The sequence below is a fragment of the Sphaerodactylus townsendi genome, linkage group LG02 (assembly GCF_021028975.2).
Source record: "Sphaerodactylus townsendi isolate TG3544 linkage group LG02, MPM_Stown_v2.3, whole genome shotgun sequence".
Classification (NCBI taxonomy): Eukaryota; Metazoa; Chordata; class Lepidosauria; order Squamata; family Sphaerodactylidae; genus Sphaerodactylus; species Sphaerodactylus townsendi.
This window is the reverse complement of record NC_059426.1, coordinates 48,393,496-48,421,475: the sequence shown is the minus strand read 5'-3', so window position 1 is coordinate 48,421,475 and position 27,980 is coordinate 48,393,496. Positions and strand designations below refer to the sequence as shown.

At 40.0% G+C, this 27,980-nt stretch overlaps 1 protein-coding gene across 1 annotated transcript in view; it reads right to left on the bottom strand.

Moving 5' to 3' along the window:
- The window catches only part of LRP1B (LDL receptor related protein 1B), a 353,740-nt gene that overhangs the window by 177,509 nt on the left and 148,251 nt on the right, over window positions 1-27,980 (bottom strand). The window contains exons 27-30 of the mRNA XM_048484494.1: window positions 4,321-4,461; window positions 1,839-1,964; window positions 941-1,072; window positions 30-164 (exon numbers count right to left, since the gene is read on the bottom strand). Of these exons, the coding sequence (XP_048340451.1) occupies window positions 30-164; window positions 941-1,072; window positions 1,839-1,964; window positions 4,321-4,461 (534 nt within the window). The remainder of the gene's footprint in view (window positions 1-29; window positions 165-940; window positions 1,073-1,838; window positions 1,965-4,320; window positions 4,462-27,980) is intronic.

Sequence of the window (27,980 nt, the reverse complement as noted above, 5' to 3'; positions counted from 1 at the left end):
CTGAACTAAATATAGAGTAAAAAATATACCTGCTATCCAATCCACTGCAATGCCTTCCACTCTTCCCAAGCCATTTGTTACAATGTCTTCCTTCCATGTCTGGTCCCTTCTAGCTCTACTTATTTTGTTGAACCCCATATCTGTCCAGTAGATTGTATCATTTCCTAGTAAAATAATTATAATTTTAAAATTCTGTTGCACTCATAAAAGTTGTAATTTAAAACAAATTATAAATTCTGCAAATCTATCCCTCACTATCTATCTCTCACAAATGCTATAATGTTACCAGCTTTCATCTTCCCTAGTATTGTTATCCTTCTGGCACAAAAATACTTATGTTATTACTTGCCCAAAAAAAGTATTGGGACAGATATACTTCTTCTCTTGCTACAAATGGAGCCTAGAATATCCTGCTCTTCTCTGTTTTGACATATTTTTGTCAGCTGGGCAAATTAATAAATGATAATAATTGAACTGTTGACCTTTGAACTAAAGTAAGCACAATTCTGTCAGGGAGTAAATAAAATGGAAAAGAACTCTGATAGAAAATAAGTAAAGTAAGTATGGCTGACTCAGTCTAGGGCTGCAATTTCTAGAAAAGAATTGAACTGCAGATACATTCAGATCTTCTGTTGCCTATGACTGCTTGCTAGGTTTTGCCAGTGTTGGTTTATGAAAGTAGCTGGTATCTGCGGGGGGAGGGAGTTTGGGGAGGGGGGGAGGGAACTTGACAGCCCAACCATCAAAGCTTCCATTTCCCCAGTGGAACATTAGCCTCACTTGGAGGTTGGCAACCTCACAGTTTGAAACTGCTGAGTGCTTCTGAAAATTATGCTACTATTTTCTTATATCAATATTCTCAAATAGGTGATAATCTTTTCTAACACATAAAGCATGCAAAATGCTTATCAAAGAAAGATAGATATTTTTTGTAATTCACCTGCATGAAAATCTATGCCCACAGCAAATGAAGTTCCTGATATGGGCATTAATGCATCTGTTTTGTCATTTGGATCAAGTGGAACTCCTCTAATTCCTTCATGAACAGAATACATAAGGAACGATTCGATGCCTAAACACACACACACATATAAACATAATACAATCATGATTACCTGGGATAAAAAGTTAAAAGCAACATGAAAAAAATGTTTTAGTTTAAACAAGTGGTTTTCAGCCTTTCTACCTGTCAACTTCAAGACTGACTATTCCTTTTATGATCAATTTCAACATTTTTTTCTCAATGTTACTATGAGCACAATCCACTGACACAATGAGTGGCAACTTAGGAAGAAAATAGATCATTGATGCAAATTAAATCTGAGAGAACAGAAACTAACTTCAGGTGTTTTGCATATTTATATTTGATTGTCAGACTACATAAAGAACATATGCAATAAAATCACTAACTGTGAAACTATAGGAACCAAGTTACTGAGGCCAAGATGACATCAAACCCTGATCCTGTTATTTTACTTGGAATGTTCAGTACTTCCGGTTTTATGCCTAATAAAGGTTTTTGGATTGGATTGGACAACAAACCCATGTAGTACCTATACAGTGCACTTCAGCAAAGTGGTGTACCTTTATTAGCAATGTACTAATAATTTATCATTATTCTGGTAAATTCTATAATATATCTGTAGAAATGTTAAGTATTTGTTTGCAAGAATGTGAGAAAAAACATATATTCACTAAGATCAATGGAAATAATATTCAGTTTTGCTTCCAACTATATAGTGCTGTGTTTCTTAGAAAATCATTCTGGGATTTTTGTTCCTGTTTACTCATTATTCTGTTACTCAGTATTTTTTTAAAAAATAGCTGAAGAAATGTACCTTGACAAGACATTCGGTTCTTCCGCAGGTTATAACCTATTGTACATAAACACGTACGTGTTGTTTCTGAGGTTGGCAAGCAAAGTTGGGAACATCCACCATTATTGAGTTGACAGGAATTGCTACCTACAGTGGAGGGAAAAAATGAAACAGTACGTAACAGTAGAATAACAACCTTTGGTTTCTAGTTTTAATAGAATTATATGTTTTATGTTCAATTCTTAAAAATTATTGCACAATAGGAGATGCTATGACATGTGATAGAGGCACTGCTATAATGACAATATTCAGTGATATTTTTGAATATGATGCTTCTGGAAAGAAATTGAATTGATATCTCAAAATAAGCCAAAATTGTTTCTGTTGTTCAATAACTTCATCAATACAGAAGCATCTCCAGATTTTTAATGCCACCCTATCATGTCATAAAAATAACTGCTTCATTTCTTTGTTTCAAATTCAGTAAATCTGAGACCAAGATGCTATCTTTAGATTTCCTAAACACACACACACACACACACACACACACACACACACACACACACACACACACACACACACACACACACAAAATTGCCACCTCCCTTTGTGTAATTTACATTCTCCAATACGAGAGGAAGAAAACTGCAAGAAGTATAAAAAGCCAACAAGTATCAGAAGATCCTATTTCCCTCTGTCACTAGCAGAGGGCAGTATTTTGGGTAAAGTGGTCAATCAAGCAAAATTGTCTTCTTTTGGCCTTGAGAAAATGCAGCAAATTTGCTTGCACATGTGGTAGAAGGCAGTTATTCCTACTCAATGAAGCTCCGAAAAGTAGCAGGATAGTTGAGCTTCTCACTGAGGAATCTCCAATGAGACAAAATAGCCTTTTCACTTTATCCATCACAATCAATCATGTTCATAACCCCATACAGAGATTTTCAGAGCATGAACACAAAATTCTGCGAAAAGCATGAAGTAAAGTAGATTCTATGCCAATAGTTCTTTCTGTTCTTACAACCATAGGAACTAACCTAATGACCATAAATTTGCATACTCCATGATGATAGTCGCTATAATTCTGAACCTTCAGTACAACTTACTTACCTTCTCCAAGGTAAGTTAAGAAATTTGTCTAATGCGTACACGTTGGTAGGATTATATTATACCAAGTTACACCACAGTAAAGATATTAGCTTTTAAACTAAATGCTGAATATCGTTTCAATATATATTATTCATGAAGACATTAAAATCAATTATTCTTTCAAAGTATTTCAGCAAATATTATTATTATTATTATTATTATTATTATTATTATTATTATTATTATTATTATTATTATTATTGTAGATTTCACAGCTGCCAAATCTTTAGCTGGTTGTTAAAGATCTGGTAGCTGTGAAATCTACAACAACAACAACAACAACAACAAGAGGCCAAAATCGAAAAATCCTCAGATGATGCAAAATGCAGATTGTGCAAAGAAGCTGATGAAACTGTAGATCATGTCCTCAGCTGCTGCAAAAAGATTGTCCAGTCTGAGTACAAACACAGACACAACTCAGTGGCCAAGATGATCCACTGGAATTTATGCAAGAATTACAACTTAAGAACAGCTAGGAACTGGTGGGAACATTGTCCAGAGAAAGTAATGGAAAATGAGAAGGTAAAGATCCTGTGGGACTTTCGAATCCAAATGGACAAAGTGTTGAAACACAATACACCAGACATCACCGTGATCAAGGACAAGAAAGTGACCGTCATCGACGTAGCAGTCCCCGGTGACAGCAGGGACATTGAAAAAGAACACGAGAAGGTCACTAGATGCTGCGATTTGAAAATCGAACTTCAGCATCTATGGCACAAACCAGCTGAGGACATCCAAGTGGTAATCGGCATGCTGGGCGCCATCCCAAAAACACTAGGGCAGCACTTGAAACGTCTTCAAATTGACAAAATTAACATCTGTCAAATTCAGAAGGCAGCCCTGCTGGGATCCGCACGAATACTATGCCAATACATTACAACTTCCTAGGCCTCTGGGTGAGGCTCGAATTGTAATGAAGGCCAACAACCAGCTAAAGATCTGGCAGCTGTGAAATTTACAACAACAACAACAACAACAACAATAATAATAATAAATCTATTCAATTTAGTATACTGCCCCATCCCCGGAGGGCTCTGGGGGTGTACAACATAATCAGTATAAAATATAATTAACAAGAGGAGCGAGTAGGTAACAACAAATAAATAAAAAACACCTAACATTAAGAACTCAGCCCCATAAACTCTAAAATATTAATTTGAAACAGCTGTTACTACACTAAATTGGCATCCCGCGAAACCTTTACAAATATTACAATTGCGAAACATTTGGGGCAGTTTTCAGTAGATGATCCAGGATTAATCTTTGTGTAGTTAGTCACTTTCACCTACATAAAAGGTTTTTAAATGCATATACTAGGAAGTATTTGATAAAAATAATATAAAACTCGATTTACCTTGTTGTGTTGCCTTATCATAAACTTTCATGTGTACGATTCCTGAAGTTTTGTTGCGCAGAACTGTGGGATTTCGTCCATCTTTTTTATTGCAAGTACCCAGCTGACCTAAGTTTTGATCTGTCCACCACAGTTTCCTGTCTGTAAAATATTTTTTAAATTTTTTTAATACTCACATGTCAAAAATATTTTAAATGCTTATCAAACAACAATTACAAAAATAGTTTCACAGCTTTTGAAAAATTAAATACTTTGTCAAAGCTGCCTTTCTCAACATATTAGCCTTTAAAACATAATATAATGTAGCAGTGGTGGGATTAAAATAGTTTAACAACTGGTTGTTTACAAGCACCATTTTAACAAGCAGTTCTGCCGAAGTGGTGCGAACCTGCTGAATCCCACCTCTGCAACGTAGGCAGTAGATATAAAATAAAGCTCACCGATAATGTAAGCCCTGTTTAAATTTTACAACATCAAAAATCAGAAAACTTATCCAAATACCCAAGTTGTCTTTCTTCATTTTAGTCTCCTTAACCCTTTTAATAATAAGAACAATCAACAAGTTTATTTTATGCCATTTAACTGACTTGTCATCTGAGAAAAAAACCCTGTCCATAGTATAGAAAGGCTTATCAAAATTTGTACAGAAATCAACACATGCAGGACCAGAGACATTAAAGAAAATAATGATAGTGAGAAACAAAATGCCCTCTACTACAGGGAGGTAGATCCATATTCAAGCTACTGAAGGACCAGCTCCTGTTGACTTCTGCTGAAAACCATCCTTTTGGATTATCTTCTGAATTTCAAGTTTGCTTCTTCACTAAACTTCCTGTTATGCCCTATTATCGCTAGCTTTACTAATAGCAATACTTTTGAAAGTCACCAGAGTAACATATTTTTCCTTCATTGGACATGAAAGATACTAGCTAATGACCAGAATTTCCAATAGATACAGTTCTAGTTTTGGTTCTCAGAGTAACACCTGCTTGCTGTTCCCCTTCTTAACACAGGTCACCGGGCATCAATCAATGTTAGTTCCCACCCTACAACATAGGTTCCCTTAGGAAGTGAGGGCGCTTCAGTTTCCAGGGCTGTTCTGGTAACACTGCAAGGCTATTTTCTTCTCAAGGGCTTCTAATGGGAAATAGGCTGGAAGCGCTTCTAGAGAACTTAATTACATTTTAAATGTTCTAAATTTTAATTTGTAAGCAAACCTTCAGTCATCTGAAGAGGAAAGGTATAAATACTGCAATAATAAATACATAAATACACTCAGATGCTGCTTCCATATGATGTTGATTTCCAGTTGCATACCCATTGCAGATAGAGAATTCCCACCAAGGTATTCTAGTTTCTTCATATCCCCTAGTGCCTGCTATCACCTGCTTCTGCAACATCTCAGGGCTTTTTTCTTTCCTTTTTTTCTTTCAATGTAGTGGCTATACTGCTTCAGTAGTATAACACTATACCAACACAGCTATCAAAAAAAACCAACAAAATATTCTCTGGAACTGTGTACAGGGGGATGGTGGGCACAAGAAGATACAGAAATAAAATGGCATGAATATGGGCATGGAAGTTTGGAATCACACCTTCCCATCCACATTGAAGGCACACCAATTTTAACTCTTTTATTTGGAGTATATCAAGTTTGGAATACATTGAAGCAGCAGTGTCCCTGGGACATCGCAGCAGGGGTAGTCTTAGGCATGACTGGGGGAGGGGCTAACTGTAGTCAGATCCCTCTTGACCTTTAACCACCATACACCAACAGCGAATATTTCGGACTTAAAATGGTGGCTTAAGTCAGAAAAGTGCCATAGGTGCCGCTGGGCAGCAGGGAAATCTATTCTCTTTGCAGGTCTCCCCACACTTCTGGGAAGCCCCTATAGAAGTGATGGCTGGACCTGGTTGTGGTGTTGCAGCTGGGCGCCCGAGTTTTAGATGGGGCTGAAAAATAATCACTATTGAGGAATTACTCAACTTTACAACTGACAATAAAGAAACTGACATTGTTCAAGACTTTCCTTTCCTTGGTTCCATAATCATCCAAAAGGGAGACTGCAACCAAGGAATCAGATGAGCCCTGAAGCAATTTAGCAGAAACTACAGATAAAAAATGAATGAATGATTGGAAGACAGTATTGATGCTCCAAAAATACCTGCTTTGGTATGACAGACAAGGTAGAGCAAAAGACTAATGTGAAAGCCCTGCTTTGTAATTTCAATCATTTTTTTCCTGGTCTTTTCCACAATGCTTCACCATTCCCCATGTTCCATGATTTTATGTTTCTTATTGTACATGCCTAACTACTCAGTTTTTTCATTGGATTAATATTTAGAAAAGTGAGAAGGGAGTTCCATATAATAGAATTGGCAGGATTTTTTCTTAATAAACCCCAAATATTTGGAGCTTCAAAAGTTTAGTCACTACTACTATTAGTTATACAGTTCCCTTTTCTGTCCTCCAACCTATTTTCCAGATTCTACATGTAACGTTTTTCACACTTCTCTACATTTCTGATTATTTTAAACTTTTGGAGAGATAAACTGCACACTCAAGTGCTCTTAAAATTTAGCCCATCATGACAGCAACATTTGCTAGTAAACATCACACTATACTTTCTTAGAAACAGGTGTGGAGTTAAGTACAGAATTCCAGAATAATGTTCACAGTACACATAGATGTAAAATTTTCATAAATTTTGAAGCTGGGGAAATACTTTTATTCCACCTCCCAGGATAAAAACAGATCGGGGGTGGTGGTGCTGAAATATATACAATACTTACCATATATACTCGAGTATAAGCTGACTTTTTCAGCACATTTTTTATTCTGAAAAAGCCCCCCTCGGCTTATACTTGAGTATACATGGTAATTCCAAGATGGCGGCTGAACCTGGGGCTGCTGTGGGGATCGGTAAGCATGTTGATGCTTTTTTTCTAACTCACCAGAGAGCCGTAAAAACAAGCTTTAAGAACAGCCTGCATAGCATTACAACTAGGGCGTGTGTGTGTGTGTGTGTTAAAAGAAACCGAGGCATTTCTCTCCTAAGGGTTATTGGTGCTTTGCATTCTAGATGAATACAATTCTTCATACAGTATTTTACTGCCAAATACTGATGTTGCTGAAGACAAAGACTTTCTTTGGAGCAAAGCTTGTAGGCTTCGGCATGGCTATGAATCCCAGGAATTTATTCTACATATATATATATATATATATATATATTTATATAAATATATATATTGGAGGAAAACAGTGGTTCATTTGTGTTCATAGAGTGCTGGAAAGCTGCTCATCCCTAATGCAAACTCTGTTAAGCAACACTATCTCATCATGCTCCCAAATCTTCTGTTTTTAGCTGCTACTGAGTCAAGTTTGAAGGTTTGTACTCGAGTCAATAAGTTTCCCAGTTTTTTGTGGTAAAATTAGGTAGCTTATATTCGGGTTGGCTTATACTCGAGTACATACGGTACTTTCCTATCAAATCTAGACCTTTTCCCACTGATTTACCAAAAAAAGGTACCATTTGTAATTTGGCATTTAAAATTGTATTATGTGAAATACTGTGGAATTTAATGTATAAATATCTTCATTTAATATAAGCAATAAGTGAATCCACAACTTGAAAATGACTTGCACACTGTGGCATTCTACACAATGTCCTGAAAATGTTGTCTATGACTACAGTATACATAAGAGCGATCATAATCTAACACTGCAGATTTCCTAAAAGAAATATTTTCATATTTACACATCCGTATATCTTGTTTTTTTTTTAAATTTCACTCATTCCCAAAACAGGGAAATAACCACAGAATATTTGTCCCCAGTGCTCCCCCAAATTTCATAATTTTTCCATTGGAAAAACGGAAAAAGTCCTCAGAATTTGTCATTGTATTCTTTTAAAGTGAGAAATCAAACCTTAAGAAATATTCTACTCATACTAAAATAATATATTTGGTAATGTTTTCAGTGGTCCTCAAAATTTCCCAGATTTTCCATCAGAAAAGTTAAGTTCCTCTTGCTTTTCATTTGGAATGAGTGAAATGTTTTTAGACAAGATTTGTGTCACTCAAATAGGGAATGACATTTTCTAGACCACCACCCGCCCCCGCTCTCCAAAATTTCCCTTGCTTTCCATTGGAAAAAACTGTAAAAACTCTAACATCTTTTTATGCTATTCATTTTGAGTACAAAAAGCATTCCACTCTACAAGAGAAAATATTTCACAGGAGTCTTTTTTCAGTGCTCCTTCTCCTAAGTTTCCATGTTTTTCCTTCAGACAAATTGGGCATGGGTCCTACAAGTAAAAGTTTTTTTCCTGTGCCAATACATATCTAAAAAAGAACTTAAAACTCTTATTTCTATTTGACTTTTTTTTCTGGCAGACCCTATAATTTTGAGCCAACATGTCCCCATGCCCACCCAGTAAAGCTGTTACCAGGCAATGCAGATTTTGAGCACTATTAAGCACTATGTACTAAGAGTGGGTTGAGCACTGGGTTGAGCACTGTTGAGCACTATTGAGCACTATGTACTAATAATAAAGTTGGACAAATTTGAGCATTCTAGGCAATACAGATTTTTCTATAACTCTTAGAAGGCCTCTAGATTTGCAGAAAACTGTGTGTGTGTGTGTGTGTGTGTGTGTGTGTGTGTGAGAGAGAGAGAGAGAGAGAGAGAGAGAGAGAGAGAGAGAGAGGCACTATTGGAGAGTTTAAAAGACCCCAAAATGATACAAGTAGATCTTACAGTTTTAAGCAGCAGATGCTCTCAGGGACTGTATTGCAGGCTTGGCTCTCCCATTAAAGGCTCTCTCATTAAAGGGCATGGGGTGGCAGCAGGGTCCTTTCAAAGTCTATGCTGGCCTTCACAGAAGGATTCAACAGGTCAGGGCCAGGCCAGGCTAGGGTCACTTCTGCAGCATCCTATGCTGTGTTCTTGCACTTAGAGGTAGGGGGCAGTTGAACACTAGTGGGATAGCCCCTCCACCAGGGTAAGTGCCCCAGGGAGGACAAATCAGCCAGTACAGCTGCACAGCAGCTCCCAAGAATGTATTCGCCCCCCATACCACATACACACACTAGATGGGGCTGTAAGTCTCCTTGTTGCTTATCTGTAGTGTGGCTTTGGCCCTTTCTGCTGTAACTTTTTATCAGTAGTTATTTTACGTCTTCATTGTTTTCTGCCTGTAATGTGGTATCATTGGCATATTTCAAATTGTTGCTCCACCTTCATCTAAAGCTAATCCAGCTTTCCTTATGAAATGTTTTGCATATAGACTGAAGAAATAGAAAGATACAATGCATCCTTGTCTAACATCTTTGCGAAATAGAAACTATTTGCCTAATGGAAACCAATACCTTTGCCAAATGGAAATCTATATTCTGTCACATGCTATGATGTACCCATTTCCTTTAAAAACAGGCATAGCTTTTCATGATCCATACAGTCAAAAATCTTTCCTGTAATCTATTAAACGCAAGCTAATTTTCTTCTGAAATTTTCTCACATTTGCAATATGATCTCTAGTGCCTCTTCCTTTTCTAATCCCATATATATATCTAAATACAGGGTAAATCAATCAGGGTAAATGCTTTCTCATACTGTGAATTTAAATGCATTTTTGGTATAAAGATAAATGAAATTCTGAAGTATTATTCTTAAATCTCTGTTACATGAAATATATTTCATACATAAAGTGTTGGAAATGAAGGACTTTGAGCTGTATCTTAATCCCAGACTTCAGAGTGGAACTTGATTAGAAAGTGAGAGAGATAGAGGAGTCAAGGCACTGGGAATCATTTCTCTGCTGCTCTAACATTATTCCTTAGATGTGCAAATTGCTATTCTCAGGAAATATCCCTCCTTCCTCCTTTTCATGCCTCCCGTCATACACACACATTGTTGTTCTCCTTGCAACCATTAGGGCATGATGCCATTCCTGTATCTCTCTCCATCCTAGTTAGACTAGATTAGAAAACTATATTTATAGCCCAGTCCAAAGAAGGGAGGTGGTACAGTGGTGTCCAAGGACAGCTGCACCACGCTGCCTCTAAAGAGGCAATTGGCAGCATGGGTGCCAGAGAAGAAGGAGAAACTCCTTTCAACCCCAAGAAAGCTGGAAGCAAAAAAATCAGTCTGTGCACCTGGGAGGGTTTCCTAGGCCAAAAGTCCTTTGGGAGCTGGGTTTGAGATCTGTGGTGGGTGGCCACCAAGGTAAATCTCTTGGCACTGGCATCTGTGCCATTTTGCATGGTGCTGGTTGAATGGACGCCAGCACAACCTTTCCACTGCTTCCAATGCACCCTTCCACCACTTCCTTCCTCCTTTTCATACCTTGCACACACACATTCTTTTCCATCTTGCAACCACAACGGCAGGATGCAGGTCCTGAGACTCCTGCATTCCAGTTTGTTAAACTAAATTAGGAAACTATATATACTATATCCTATCCAGAAATGGAGTTCCTATAACAAATGAAGTATATTAGTTTGAACAGATAAAAAGGCTACGACTAATTTTGTTCCTGGCTCACACAAAGAATATATGGGCTTTTCTGTGCATAATAACCTTTGAGCAATCTGCCAAATTACCACCTTTCATATGTGTGTGTGTATGGGTGCACATGCATGCATGTGTGTAGACATATATGTATAGATGTGTATATACATATGCACATCCATGCATGTGTGTAGATATATATGTATATATGTATATACATATATGTGTGTGTGTGTGTGTATATATACACACACGAAAAATATATTTAAAAATCTAACATAAAGAACCAATATATATATATGCTTTCTAAATCATGATGTTGTGATGGAAGTCACAGCCTTATGGTGACCCCACAAAGTTTTCAAGGCGCAAGTCAAATAGAGATGGTCTGGCATTGCTAACCTCTGTGCAGCAATATTGGACTTCCTTGGTGATCTCCCATCCAAATACCAGCCAGAGCCAACACTGCTTAGCTTCCAAAATCTAACAAGATCAGGCTAGCCTACACCATCCATGTCTGGGCATTATATTTACAAATTAAAAATACTTTTGAGAAATCTGTAAAGAGTATGGATAAAGCACAAATAACCTTTTGTACAGATTCACAGAATTATGACTCAGCACACTAGATCTACAGATTACAGTCTTCCTGAATGACAAGATGAACTATGAAGTGATGATGATCATTAAGAGTCTTCTAATCTAATGATTCTGTGAAAATCTGTTTCTGAAGAGTTAAACTGCATCATGCATATTCTATTGCTGTGATGGATATGGCTTAAAATAATACAATAATAGCACAAAAATCAAGAGAGAGAAAGGTCATGAAGAAAACTGCCTTTTTTTGGTTTATATAAATATCTGATATTATTGAAATATATTTTCTAGAAAGTTCTGTTAGATCTCCATGTATAATACAACTGTTTAGGAGGATGCACATACTGTGTGCAAGGCAAGGCTATCTTTCTCTTCCTACACTAGGTAATCTTGGATCAAATTTCTAGACAAACACAAGTTGTTACAGTGGGCCCATTTTACCAGCAGAATCCTACACACTCATCTGAGAGTAATTCCCATTTCATACAGTAGCAATTAAGTCTTCCTAGGATTACCCTGCACACTAACTTTGATTTATCAAAATTATTGCATAGCTCTGTAATATGCACAAACTGCCATATAACTTGAGACTGTACTTAGTTGCTAAAATTACTAATACTAACTTCATGCAATTAGAGATAATTGTCAGTATTGCCTGAAAAACTGGTAAGTATTATTTACATTATTATTCAGTTATGCTCACTGTGGCAATGGAAATCAACATTCTGAAACAATTGTCCCTATATGATTTTGTTCTAGTGAAGAAAAATAATTGAACAAGTGCCCCCTGAATTGTCTGTGCCCCTGAACAATACTATTCAACTAACAAATTAACAAACTAACCTGTTTCACATAAACTCCTATATAAGGTAGCTCCCATGGTGAATGTAAGTTTCCTTTTGCAATGTGAATAATATGTGTTTGCCGGTTCAGCATACCCACATGAACATATAATAGTTAGACACTTCTCCCTATTGTGCTATTGATGAAAAAAATGCTGCTGCTTGCATAAATAGTAAATAGTCTCTAAGACCACCTACCTCTCCTGCTAATTCCAATCATGTAATTAGACAATCCTGTTATCTTTGTTCTCAGATCACAGAATCATTTTTTTTCACAACAGAGATTAGAATTAGAAGACAATTCAGGACAGGGTAATCTCATCACTAGCCCTTAGAGTATTGGCCTTCTTTGCAGTCTCCTGCACCTATACAATTAAAAAAAATTCAAAAAATCAAAACAGAATTCTCAAAAATAGCCACATGCTGTTAATTTGTTTTGCTTTTAATCACTGCAGTCACAAAGATTGAAATCTCACGCACACTTAGGGTGCTTAAATCCCAGTAAAACCCAGGTGTGCAGGATTACAGTCCTTGTGATTTCCGTATCAGTTTTTAAAAGAAGTTAATTCTCCTAGAAGTTAGAATTTTCTCATAATGGGGGAAACCATTTAAAAATGGGACTAGACAGAGGAACTCAAGGTTCCAGTAACAAGGGCTAGATAATTAACTATACAGAAGAACCATAAATACTCAACAACTTTTACATTTGAATAAAAGCCTAGTTATTCCAAAGGAATACTTTCTATGATTATCTGCCAAATATTTAACCTGAAACCCAAGAGCTAAAGAAATACATTTGATTGTTCCTGTTCAGTGTGAATAGAGAAAATATAGCAGAGCACAGCTCAAGCTGCAGTGATTTTATTCAAACAATAAATGGTTTATGTAAGCGAAAACAAATGTACAGGGCAGTCCTATGCAGAACTACTCCAGTCAATTCAATATGCTTATACTGGAGAACCTTCACACAGGTTTGCACTAAGTGTCCTTCACTCTTGAATGCCACAGTTTTCTGTAATATGGATTTTCACTTCAAAATTTCATTATATAATAAATTACACTGAAGTTAAAAAGTAGAATAAAACTAGCTATTAATAATGTGTGTGTGTACACACACACACACATACACACAGATACATTCAGTAAAAACTTTGTTATCCAGCACACATGAGGAATTTCAGATAATCAGAATGTGCCAGCTACACAAGCTTATTGCTCCTCTATCCAGAGGAATCTGCAGCAACCCAACCCTACCCCATTGGGAAGGCCATGGCAACATCCTCCATTCTGATAAGAGTTTTCCCTTCCCCCGAGCCATGGAACTATTGTATGCAGCAGGCAGAAAAGAGGTCAGGTGTCTGGGAGCCCTCCAACAAAGCCGGCTCCTGATGACTCAAGTTAGGCTAACAAGGAATGAGACACACAGGGATGATCTCAGCTGGCACCACCAGCTGTTAGAAGCCCAGCAACAACAGAAAGCATAAAACTGATCCAGCAGAAAGGCAAGAATGGGATATATACATGCAGAAAGATCCAAGGGTGTGGTGGCAGAGGGGAGACGCTTCCTCTCTGGGGAAAGCCGGTTAACTGAGGATTCTGGATAATCAAATGCCAGACAACAAAATGTTCACTATATATCATTGTAACATTAATTAAATATTCATATTTAATGTTTTGACTGTGTGTACAAGAATGTCCCATCAATAATTGTGTACAAGAATGTGTGTACAAGAATGTCCCATCAATAATTATTTTAATAATTTGGTTATAATATATGGTAGAAGAGTTATTAGCAGATTGATTAATACTAATTAATACTAAAACACAGCTCATTGGGATCTAGATAATTAAAAGCAATATTTCTGTTGGATAAGATAAACAGTATTCCAAATGATGGGCCATTACTTTTTATTAATTATGGCCTGAGTACTTGGAGAAGAAAACTGTATACTGTTCGTAACTTGGGCAGATTGCCAAGATATATCATTTTGTGGGGGTCTACCCCACCCTCCTTGCCCGGGGTTAGGTGTGCTGTCCCTCCTTCCCTAACATGGCAGTTGGTAAAGCCGTCCTCACCATTGGTGTCAGAGTGGTGGTCTCTCTTTCACTTCCCCTAGCGTGAAGTCTGTCCTTAAGATTTCTCAGCTGGCTCTAAATCAGGTGTCTGTCAGCAAAAACCTCCCCCCACCCGCTTCAGGAACAAATGCTACTTCAGCCTGTCCCTTAGGGTCGAGGCAAATGTGCTGACAAACCCTTGTGTGCGCAACTGAGTTCCCTTTCTCCCTCACTTCTTTTAATCCTAAACCCTTGCTAGAGCAACCGGCTTTTCCCTCTCCCAAACTCTACAGCCAGCCCCACCCTCCTCCCTTCTTCCCCTTTTATCGTCTCTACCCCTTTTTAACCCTGTTGCTTCCTGCCCCGCCTCCCCGCAATGGCTGCTCAGCCTGCAATCTTGGCTGAGATCGTCCAGCTTCCGTTAGTTCCAGCTGTGCAACTTTGGAAGCCGGTGCTTCGTCTTGGCTGTCAGCCAGAGCTCGTTGCTGTGATGATATCGCTGGCATTTCCTTTTGGCTGTCAGCTGGGGTTTGTTGCTGTGGTGACGTTTCTAGCGTCTCCTCGGGCCTGAGGGCCTTGAAGACAGCTTTGTCGCTATCTGGGGATGGAGCTGTTACTGCTGCCCTGGACACATTTATTACTGTTAATGTGATGGGCAGCCCCTTAACCTTCTCTTCTCCAGACTAAACATACCTGGCTCCTTAAGCTGCTCTTCATAGGTCATGCAATCCATGCCTTATGGTTGCTCTCCTCTGGACCCATTCCAGCTTCTCAATATCCCTCTCAAATTGTGGTGCCCAGAACTGGTGAAGTTAGAGCGATGCAGAATTGAGTGGTACTAATCAGTGGTACATCCTTCGATCTAGACATTAAACTCCTATTAATGCACCCAGAATTGCACTGACTTTCTTGGCTGCCACATCACACTGCTGCCACGTATTCAGTTTGTGGTCTACTAAGACTCCCAGATCCCTTTCACATGTACTGTTGTCAACCCAGGTGACACTCATCTTATATCTGCGTATTTCATTTTTCTGCCTTAGTATCTTACATTTTCCTCTGTTGAAATCTCTGTGTAGTACCTTACATTTATCTCTGTTGAAATTCATTTTGTCAGTTTTGGTCCAGCTCTGTAATCTGTCCAGGTCATTTTGAATTCTGACCTCGTCCTCTGGGGTATTAGCTATCCCTTTTAATTTGGTGTCAACCACAAATTTGATAAGCATGCCCTTTATTCCATCATCCAAAATATTAAGAAAAATATTGAATAGAACTGGAGCCAGGACAGAACCCCATGTCACCCCACTAGTTACTTCTCTCCAGTATGAAGACGAGCCATTGGTGATCACCCTTTGGGTTCGGTCAATCCAATTACAAATCCATATAACAGTAGCATTGTCTAACCCACATTTTACTTGTTTCCTTGCAAGAATTTCATGGGAGAATTTGTCAAAGGCTTTTCTGAAGTCAAGGTGTGCTACATCCACAGCATTCCCTTTGTCTACCAAACTTGTCACTCTATCAAAAAAGGAGATAAGATTAGCCTGGCACGACTTGTTTTTGAAAAACTCAAGTCAACTTTTCCCCTTTTTGAAGCTGGGGACAACATTAGCCTTCATCCATTCTGCTGGGACTTCTCCTGTACTCCAAGAGTTCTCAAAGATTATAACAAGTGGTTCTGGGATCACTTCTGCCAGTTCTTTTAATACCCTGGGATGTAGTGTATCAGGCTCTGGAGATTTGAATTCATTTAAAGTAGCCAAGCATTTCTGTACTACCTCTTTATTTTTTTCAGTGCTGAATTCTCCCTACTACATGTTCTATTCCATTTTCCCTTATTTGAGCACTGTTTTCCTTTAGGAAGAAGACTGAGGCAAAGAAGATGTTGAGTAGTTCTGCCCTTTTTCAATCCCTTGTTAGCATTTTGTCATCTTCTCCATGCAGTGACCCTGTCATATCCTTTTTCTTCCTTTTGCTATGGACGTAACCCAAAAAAACCTGTTTATTTTTTCTAACCTATAAGCCTGAGCTCATTCTGCACTTTAGCTTCTCTTACTTCCTCCCTACATGCTTCTTTGGTGATTTCTCCCTTTTTGCATTTTTTTCTACGTATTTCTTTTTAAATCTTAGCTCAGTTGATAGGCCTTAGACATCCATGCTGGTTTCCTCAGACACTACCCATTTTTCCTACTCATTGGAACTGTCTGAAATTGTGCCTTCAAGATCTCACTTCCGATTAAGAAACTTCCATCCATCCTGCACTCCCTTTATTTATTTATTTATATATACTTTAAATTTCTATCCCGCCCCGTCCCCGAAGGGCTCTGGGCGGCATACAGCATACAATGGATACAGTCATAAAATATCATAAATAGGCTAAAACTTATAAAAGCAGCGAAACTAGCTACACATTAACATATAAAATGTAGAATGAATAAAAGCATAGATATAGGTATAGGTGGCGCCCGATACCTAATATTAAATTCTTCCCCCTAGAGAGGAACGGCAGATCTTGATAGATGTTAAAGGCCCAGGTGTAGGGCCAGGGAGAGGGGGGGGCACCATCAGCGGCTGGTCTCTCCAAAGGCCTGGCGGAACAGCTCTGTCTTGCAGGCCCTGCGGAACTCACCAAGGTCCCGCAGGGCCCGGATAGCTGGTGGAAGAGCGTTCCACCAGGCCGGGGCCAGGGCTGTGAAGGCCCTGGCCCGTGTGGAGGCCAGCCGCATCATCGAGGGGCCGGGAACCACTAGCAAATTGGCCTCTACGGAACGAAGAGGCCGTGTGGGAACATATGGGGTGATGCGGTCTCGAAGATACTGCTTGAATACTCCCTTCCCTTAGTATTCTTAACCACGAGTTCACACTAAGTAATTTCAAAAGTTTACTGAAACTAGCTTTCTTAAAATCTAGAATGTATGTCAGACTGTGATTGGCATCCCCTTTCCACAGTATAACAAATTCCAGGAGAACATGATCACTCCCACCTAAGGATTCCACCACTTCCACCCCATTAACCAGCACATCATTTTGGGTGAGGAGCAGATCTAAACTGCCCTTGTTGCTTCGTCTACCTTTTGGAACATGAAATTGTCTGCAAGGCAAGTGAGGTATTTGTCTGCCTTGTAGTGTTGGCAGAGTTTGACTCCCAACAAATATCAGGATAACTGAAATCTCCCATTACTACTACTTCTCTCCTTTCTGAAAGTTTGGTCATCTGTTCCAGGAAGACAGTATCCAACTCTTCAACCTGGTTTGGGGGTCTGTAATAGATCTGTTCACATGTATAATTATCCCTGATATCCTCCCTCTGTTGGGTTCTTCAACTATTCACTCTCTATAATCTTTGGACTATTATCCCTAGCACCTCATGAATTCAGGCCTGCTTGAATACTGTCTCCCTCCCACACATAACTCAGTTTAAAGCCTTCCTGATCAGATTTGTGAACCTCCTAGCAAAAATGTTCCAACCAACAGCTATGAGGTGCAACCCATTTCTTGCCAGTAGTCCATCTTCATGAAAACCACAGATCATGGTCCAAGAAGCCAAAACATTCCTGGTAGCACCACCTGCAAAGCCAGTTGTTCCCCTCAACTATACTTCTTTCCCTCCCAGGGTTGTGTCCCAAAGGCACCTGGTGGGCAACTGTGAGTAGCAGAGAGCTGGACTAGATGGACTTTGGTCTGATCCAGCTGGCTTGTTCTTATGTTCTTATGTTCTTATGTCCTTCAACCAGGAGTAGAGATGAAACAATAACCTGTGCATGCAGATCCTTCAGCTTCCTCCCAAGAGCCTCAAAATCCCTTGTGAAGTCTGAAAAGCTATGTCTTGCAGTGCCATTTGTTCCCTCATGGATCAAAAGGAAGGGATAACTGTCAAAGGGCTTGACAAGTCTTATCAGCCTCTCTGTGACATTACAGATATTTGCCCCAGGGAGACAGCACACTTCTCGAGTCATCTTGACAGGCATGCAAAATCACTGTTTTTTTTCCCCGTCAGCAGGGAGTCCCCTACCACCACCTGGGTTTTTGCAGGGGCCATTCCAGGGGCAGAACATTCTTGAAGGGCTGACTGTGTTGCTCCTGTGCCTGTTCCTTATCCTTACTGACATGGGAGAGAACTTCAAATAAATTCTGTAACTTGAAATTCACAGAATGCTCCCTGATCCCTCTACTTCTAGGCATCCCATTCTTCCAAATGCCCACCGCCTGTGTTTGCAAGCTGCCGTCCTTATCAGAGAACTCCACAGTGTTTTCTCCACGCAGTACCGTCTGCTCCATTCTGTCCAGGAAGCCCTCATTCTTCTTAATGGGCTGAAGAGTAGGTACTTCTTCCTCAAGTTGCTGGACCTTCTCTTCCAACAGAGCAGCCAACTTGCGCTTATTACAGGTATAGCTGCTCACTCTTTCCAACAAAAACAAGCAAACACACCACAGTTGTTGTAGGTGTCTGCAACAACTCCCTGACCATCTATGGGCCTTTCCCCACTTCTCCTGCTGCCACCGTCGCTGCGCGCTGCTCTGAGAGCGCGGCATCCCTGGCGCGCGTCCGGGCGTCCCCACGACCCCGCACTCTGCCTGGGGTCATCCAAAGGCGCCGTTTTCACCAGCGCCAGGGATGCCGCGCGCTGAGCGGGCGCAAGAGTGGTAGCATCGGGGCGGTTGCGCTGTTGCCGCCCCTGACGTGGGGAGTGCAGTGGGACCCCGCGCTACTTGCGGAGAGTAGCACGGGGCTTAAGGTAAGTGGGGAAAGGGCCACAATTTAGTAGACTTAAATAGTAGTCTTAATTAGCCTTCTTTTCAAAAAGTCTTCAACTAAACTAAACTAAACTGGGACTGGGACCTACTGGCTGAAGCCTCTTCTCCCAATCAAATCTCCAATTCACCTTCTATTCTGCTTTGGAAGTTTGGTAATGACAGGTTTAAGGACAATCCAACAAAAACAGAGCTCATTTTTGCTTTCTTTTCTGCTTCCTTCTGCTGCCTCTCAGAGATTATGATGCGCACCGCTACCTCTCAGGCCCCTTCTACACATGCACTTTCAATCCACTTTCACAATTGTTTTCAAGTGGATTTTGCTACTCTGTACAGTAAATTCCTGCTGCAAAATGCTTTGAAAGTGGATTATTCTGCATGTGCGCAAGGGGCCTCAGATATTGCTCAAATGAGCTGGATGGCAGTTAACTAGAGCTGGTGACTCACCAGAAGCCCAGCCTCTCAGATGCCTAAGGCAAGCCTATGGCCAAAAACAAAGAAACCCCCCACACAAACAAAAACCCTCCCAAGCCCTCAAACACACACACACACACACACACAGGCCGCTTCCGCACAGCCACGCTTGGGGTTGGGTCGGCGTACATGACGCTGACCCAACCCTCCCGGGACCGTTCGCTGCCTCTCAGAGACAGCACAACTAGGATGGATTGTCTACAATATTACATACACAAAGAAACTTGTGATTCTTTTCCTCAAGTTCTAGCCACTAAAGCACAGAACATGCAAATATTAGAGGCACTTACACATTTCCCTCCACATAGTTTTCTTGGAATGTCCTGTTCCTGTTTATACTGTTGTAGTTGTGGAATGAAATAATAATCTCCAGCATCTGTGTTGACTAGTATGCTAAGGAGCTTTTTTTGTGTGAATTCACATCATTTCCAAATAAAGCGATACATTATCTCCTATGAAATATTTTTTTTATTTTTTATTTATCAGTCTTATATATCGCGCCCAATCCCCGAAGGGCTCTGTGCGGTTGACAACATAAAATTTCAGATACATAGTAGACTGTAAATAATTTAAATTAAATTTAAAATTTAAAATGCAGCAAATAATAAACAATGCCTGCAATTCCTATTAGACCCTCCCAGGAGGGGAGAAGAGCATGGGTCACATGGATGGTAATAGGCCCAAAACATAGGAGGGTGGAGGGGGCACACAGTCAGCAGCTGGACACTCCAAAGGCCCAGCGGAACAACTCCGTCTTGCAGGCCCGGCGGAACTCACCAAGGGCCCGCAGGGCCCGGACAGCTGGAGGAAGAGTGTTCCACCAGGCAGGGGCCAGGGCTATAAAAGTCCTGGCCCGAGTGGAGGCCAGCCGCATCATTGAGGGGCCAGGGACTACCAGCAAGTTGGCCTCCGCTGAGCGCAGAGGCCTAGTAGGGACATATGGGGTAATGCGGTCCCGGAGGTATGAGGGTCCCAGGCCGCATAAGGCCTTATACAAATACAAATGTTATCGCAGATCAGACCCTTATTCTCTGCTGTAACCTTGTCTTCTTGATGTTTTCAATGTGTAGACTCACGTAGAGAATCAGGAATCTATATTCCTTAATTTATGTATTTATATGCCAATAAAAGGTGTTGTGTTACTATATTCTTTAAACATGTCTTTAATAGTATTTTATCTTAAACCACCACTTTTCAGAAATTTGGCAGCCCAATCCAGATGGGGGGAGCTCTGCAGTGACTGGGAAAAGTGAGAGGGCATAAGTCAGAGGGGTACACCAGAGGAATTTCTGGGCTGAAAACCCACTGGAGCCTTCCCCCTCTTGCTCCAGCATAGCACAGCCTTGGAGTGGTGGGTCTTTTTAGGCCCACCGGTGTGTTTGTCATCTCTGCTGCCGTGGGTGCCCCTTATGCTGGCGGGATGGGCAAATGCATTGGTGGGGACCTGCACCATTCCCATATTCCATTCTGCCCCTCATCTGGATTGGGCTGTTAGCTTTAACCATAACCCAGGTCTTGCATTTGTATGTGGGATAGAGGCAGGATATCATTTTCAAAGTTACAAAAAGAAGCCCATCATCCTCAATAATATCTTCTAATAAATTCTGAGCGCATTTTACCTCTCAATTCAAAATCCTACCTGAATCCTAAATATTTCACTGATTTCTAGTGTTCCCTAACTTATTATTTTAGACCTGTCATGTTAAAACACAGATTTTTGATTAATCTCTCCCCTCTGTCCATGTATAATTCTAGTTAAATGAATCAGAAACTGAGAATTGAATTGAAGGAGTGAATCGTATAGGACTTTTCCTTTTTTCCTCCCACTTCAGCTAATTGAGCCCTTCTGTTCTTGGGCATCAGAGGATTTTAAAAACTAGGGGAGAGATAAGAGGGAATGGCACTAACAGAATTGCCATTCTATTAGAACAATACAACTACTAGTAGTACTATTACTAGGGCTGTATTAGCAAAAGAACACCTTTGGATCCAGCACGATTCCAATAAGTAATGAGAAACATCCAATATTAATTGATGGTAAAAATAATGTATACAAAATACAATTTAGATTTTCCTATGTTCTGCTCAGCATACAGGGAAAAATTACTTCATATTTACACCTAATTAAATGTTATTAGCCTACAAGCACATTGGGATATCTAAATGATCAAGAATAATATCATCATGCAAGAACATATGTTAGAAGATTCTATTTTAGAAAAATATACACAGAATGTATTGCAAAAGGAAACTCACATTGTTGTCACATGAAATAACTAGTAGACTAGTGCAATATAGTCCATGGTTACTCCTAGAACAGAGTTACTAAATGGCATGGAATCATAATATGATAGCTGGAATGACAATATCACAGTAAAACACTTATTAATCACTACCATTTCCTTTATCATAGCCCCCCAAATGAAATGCAGTGTGAAGAGGTATGTGCCTATTGAGAAAAAAAATTGTGAGTGTGTGGAAACAAGGATATTGCCAACACACTGGATACATGGAAGTGCCTTATACTGAATAAGACCAGTGGCCTATAAAAATAAGTACTGTCTATTCAGATAGGCAATGACTCTCCAGGGTCTCAGGTAGAGGTATTTCAAATCACTTACTGCCTCATCCTTTTAACTAGAGATGTCAGGGATTGGATTTGGGATCTTCTGCATAACAAGAATATGGCCCTATCTTTGAGCAACAACCTCTTCCCAATTGTTTTTGAATAAACTCTACGTAACTGTACTTCTGATAACTTATACTCATCTATCCTTGTAAGTAAGATCAACTGTGTTTTCAGTCAGCGGACTGCAATAAAAGTTCTGTCAATTTGGAACTCTATGCAGAGAATTGCTCCTATGGTTACAAATACCATATACCAAAGTGCTATACAAATGCAGAGATTGGATAACATCATGAAGAATTGCCAGCTCACAGGGGAGGTCTTGAGATCTCCCAGAACTATAAGATTACCAGACATCAGTTCACTTGAGATTTCCAGCAGATCAGCACCCCGGGGAAAAAATGGAAGCTTTGGAAGGGAGGCCCTGTGGCATTACATCCTGTGAGATCCTTCCTGTTCCCCAAATTGTGCCCTCCCCAGAATCCACTCACAAATCTACATGGATTTTCAAATTCAGAGTTGGTGCACCGAACATCATGGTACAGTAGAATGTGCAAAGGCTTTAAAAGGGGGGGGGACTTTTTTCAACTGAGGGAGAAGGACAAAATCCCTCCTTTTCATCATTATCTAATGGACATTCAAGAAAAGGGGAGAAATGTGTTTCACATTACTTATGTAATTTAGATGGTAATTTTTGGAACACAAATTAAAGATATGCATTATTATTTGCACATCAAATTTTATTGCTGAATGTTCAATTTTCACTAAAATCCCCTGTGCCATGTTGAAATGTTGCAGGGTATGACCATTCATGTGTGTGTAGCAGAGTGTCCAAACCAAAAACAGGCCAAGTGCAAAAAGCCTGTTAGCAAAATTAAACCATTGAATGAGTTACTCCAGTTGGCAGAGGCTGGAAGCCTCATGGACATGTATCTTAATTACCACACCCTGCCAAGGTTGCTGTAACACAAAGGAACTGGGATACACCTTGCCACAAGATTTTTATCTAAACACCTTTAGCAACCATCAACATTTACAATCTTTCCTTCCCTGATCCACTCAAAGCCTCAGCCAAATTTAAATAACATATCTGGTTAGAAACTCCTAAAAGAAACTCTGTCCAAGCCACTAAGGCTACCCCTGATTCAATCAGAAGACAATTGGCTCTACTGTCCTGACATTTAGAAATCGATAGGTAAGCTGCTAATTAGCTCAACCCAGCGATCCCAGCATGGAAATCCAAGAATTCCAGGAAGAGAGCTCCTAGCTCCCGCCCCAAATCACACTATATGGTATAAAAGTACAGTGCACCCCAAGCTCAGCACTCTTTACTAGCCTGAACCTCTCTTGTGTCTGGTTGGTTTTGAGTCACGATATATCGTCCCTCGCTTGGATTCACATCCTGGCCATTTGAATCCTTGCCTTCTCCAAGAACTTCTCAGCTGAACCTATGTAATGTATAAGTCCTCGCTACCCCTTCCTAATCTTTCATCCAAACCTATTTCCACCCTTTTTATATCTCTTAGGAACTGTGTGTAAGCTTCTCTATGTCTCACTGTGTGAATGTTTTTGCCAAAAACTTATAAAAATATTTAAATTCAATTTGGTGTCTTTTGTATTCTCTGTGGAACGTATCAAGCCATTTTCTGGTATAGTTGTTATAAAGATCCCTCCACTAGCATACCTCTCGTTGCCAAGTCGAGTTATTCCTCATTGCCATTTTAAAACGTTTTCTAACTGTTGAGGTAGCATAACAGCCATGTGATATTTTGTTCATGAAAGTACCTTCATCCTTGGGTCCTTGGCTTGGGAAAGGAAGGCAGGATGTAAATGTTTTAAATAAATTATAAATTGAATTGCAACATTACAGTTGTGATAATTAAAAGGGTCAGTAGTGCACCACAAGTATACAAATCCATTTAACTATTTAATCTCTGTAAACATTTCAACAGTTATAAATTTTCATCCTTAAAATTGTATAATCCTTATCACAGTGCAATTCAATGGTGGGGGGAGCTGCATTGGAAGTGGTGTGACCCCTGCACCAGCACCGTTGCCACCAGCACCATGCAATTTGGCACAGATGCCAATTTAGAGGGACTTCCCTCAGTGGTGGGGCACCGTGCGCTCCATGGTACCCACATTTGGAAGTTCACCCATAAGTCAGCACTCCTCTGCTGGAGTCAACTTTAATTGGTTCCCTCAGGAGTTTCAGCCCAGGAATGCCCCTATTTGTGGTGCAGATTCACATTATCAAAAATAAATCATTCCAGACTATGGGCTTTCCCAGAAGAGAAAAGGATTTTCTTCTTCCCTCCAGTTGCATGTGGTACCAATTACCTCTTTGGAGGCAGTACCATAACACTGTACTTGGCACCAGTCTACTGTCCCCCTTTGGGTTGAATCCTTATTTGTTTTTATTTTTTGTTCAACAATTAATAATATAATGCAAAGAAAATGATCAATAATTCTAGTTAACTCTAGTAATTGGGTTGGGGAGGGGGGATAGAAAATTATTTTTCCTATCTTTTCCTTTCTGCAGCAGCCTCTTATAACCTCTGAGGACCAAATTAGAAATGATAGTCATTTGAAAATGATTTTAAAGGTCTTAATCCTAATTAGGGCCCCAGCTCAGCAGGATGTTTCTCTTTGTGTGCCTTACTGAGTGCCAAAATGTTTGCAGGCCTCCCACAGCTGTTGAGGCACTAGAAAAGAAGTCGGAGGTGGGGGGAGAGTGACACATCAAGATTGGGCCCACACAGCATTTTTAAATTACTTTAAAATGGCAATAGTTTCTTTGTGGAGATCACAAGATCTAGATTGGGTCTGAGAAATATACAAATATACAAAATTCTTTCTGCTTGGGTCAAAGAGAGAAAGAGACATTTTTAATGTGCTTTGGAGCCACCACATAGCAAATGTTCCAACCTATGATATATGTCGTTCACAGTTGACTACCCTATGTTGTCCTACAAATGTACCTTGAGATATTGTTGAAGGCTTTCATGGCTAGATTCAACTGGTTTTGGTGGGTTTTCTGGGCTGTGTGGCCATGGTCTGTTGGATCTTGTTCCTAATGTTTCACCTGCATCTGTGGCTGGCATCTTCAGAGGTGTATCACAGAGAAAAGTCTGTTTCACTATGTCTAGCGAAAAGGGAAAGGGAAAGTTTAGTGGGGTATATGTTGTCCATGTCCGAGGGTGGGGAACCAATCAGTAAGTGTTTGGGTGGAACTTGCTATGCAAAGGTGTGGTTGAGTGCACTGTATTGCGGGTGTGGTTATCAGTCCATTTTTTAAGTACTGGTAGCCAAGTTTTGCTAATTTTCAGAGTTTCGTCTTTCTTGTTGAAGTTGTCTTGGGGTTTGTGAATTTCAATGGCCTCCCTGTGCAGTCTGACATAGTAACCTTCCGAATTGTCCAGAATTTCAGTGTTTTCAAATAAAATGTTACGTCCAGTTTTGTTTAGGACATGTTCTGCTACTGCAGATTTTTCAGGATGGTTAAACCGACAGTGTGTTTCATGCTTCTTAATACAAGTCTGAATGCTGCGTTTTGTGGTTCCCATGTAGACCTTTCCACAGCTGCAGGGTATGAGATAGACTCCTGCAGAAGTGAGGGGCTCTCTCTTGACCTTTGCTGAGCATAGCATCTGCTGTATTTTCCTGGTAGGTTTGAAGATGGTTTGTAGGTTATGTTTTTTCATCAGTTTCCCAATTTGATCAGTGATTCCCTTGATGTATGGTAGAAATATTTTTCCTGTGGTGGGCTGTTTATCCTCTGGGTTTCTCTTGGTCTTGAAGCTCTTCTAATTTCTGTTGTGAAGTAGCCATTAGCCTGCCGAGCCCAGTATAGATGATTGATTTCATCAGGGAGGATCTGAGGTTCACAAATTAGTTTTGCACCATCTGTCAGAGTTTTGATTATACCCCTTTTTTGTTGTGGATGATGGTTGGGGTTTTTATGTAGATACTGGTTTGTGTGTGTTGGTTTTCTGTATGCTGTGTGGCTTAATTGGTGGTTGGGTCTTCGAAAGACCAAGACATCTAAAAAAAAGCTTTTTTTCAGTTTCCATGGTAAATTGCATGTTTGGGTGGATGCTATTAAGGTAGTCCAGAAACATATACCCCACTAAACTTTCCCTTCTCACTAGACACAGTGTGTAACAGACTTTTCTTTGTGATACACCTCTGAGGATGCCAGCCACAGATGCAGGCGAAACGTTAGGAACAAGATCTACCAGGCCACACAGCCCGGAAAACCCACCAAAACCAGTACCTTGTGATAGTTTAGATGTTCTAGCTGGAAAATGCAGCTATCATATATTCTTGATCAAAGAAATGTACACTCCTTCTACCTGGGATGGTTGTACTCTTCCCCTTATCATGCAGCTGGAGGAGGGATGCATATGAAGCAGTGAGGAAGGGTGGGAACACCAGCCTAGCCAGCCAAATCACCCCTGGGGACCATTGAAGTAACAGATGTTGCAGCCAGATTGTCTTCACATCTGTCCTTAGAGGTTATTGGTATCAGTGTACTATTGCTAGGTTGTTCTAAATATTATCACTCTGACTTAAATGATGTGTTGTGCAAATATGTGTGCATGTGTATTTGAAATGTAAGATTTCTGGAAATTTTGAAACCATAGGAGAAAATGTGAGTCCTCTCCCACTTTTTCATTTTCTGAAAACAAAAACAAAAAGGAGAAAGTTGGGGAGGGGGGGATAGAAAATTATATGTAATACTTTCCTATCAGACCTGCATCGATCTTGCTGCTTTAATAAAATGCACCCTGTGTAATTTAATTCGCATATAAAATTGCATTAATTCACAAATTTATGGAATTTGAAGGCAAAACTGGCTTAGATTTCTGTAAGCAAAATTGCAAATACAGCCAACACTTGCAAATACAACCAAGTGTGTGAGAGAGCTGCAAACTGATGTCTCCTGCGCTATCTTAGCACATTAAATTCATTAAAAAAAAATCAAAAGATTTTAAGTCCCCCAAAATGGAAAAAAAATTGGAACAGTTCATAAAAATTGGAACAGTTCATAAACTACATATTGAGCAGAATTTTGTCTTGAAACATTTTCACTGATTTCTAAACAAAAGCAATATCCTCACATGTACCCCAAAATGTCAGATATTTTCATGCTATGCATTTTGAATAAAACCTTGTCTCAAGCACTGCAGTCATTTGAAAAAAAAAAGGAACATTTTGTAAGAGTGTTTTTTCCTCCGAAATGTCTCAATTTTCCCACTAGGAAAATTGGAAAATTCCTTTGAAAAATGAACAGGTCCCCTCCCCAAGCCTTCAAATCTCAAGCCTTCAAATCTACCCAAGCCTTCAAATCTCATGCACATGTATGCACAGGGGGGGGGGGGAGGGTGGAGCTGCTGCTAGGGCTCAGAGCTTCTGGCAGGAACCACTGTTTCCAACTCCCCTAAGCCTTTCTACTTGCCAATGCTCCACTACCCATGCTTCCAGATGCATGCACGGCATGCACCTATGCATGTGGGCAGTGGGAGAACTCACAAGCAGAGCAGGGAAAGGATGACCAGGTGGATAGGAGGCACAGGATGAGTGGGCAGGTAAAGAGGCATGATAAGAGAGAGGATCTGCTGGTGGTCAAGACCGGGGAGGAGAATATTAAGACACACAAACCCTGCTAGCAAAATCTAGAACTTGTCCAAAAGGTTATGGGATGGCATAGCAATGCTCTTTCTGCTGTGCAGGTAACAAGTAAGGGTAGCTCATGCTGTAAATAACTTTGTACAGTTGGATCCGCATGGTTCTTTATATA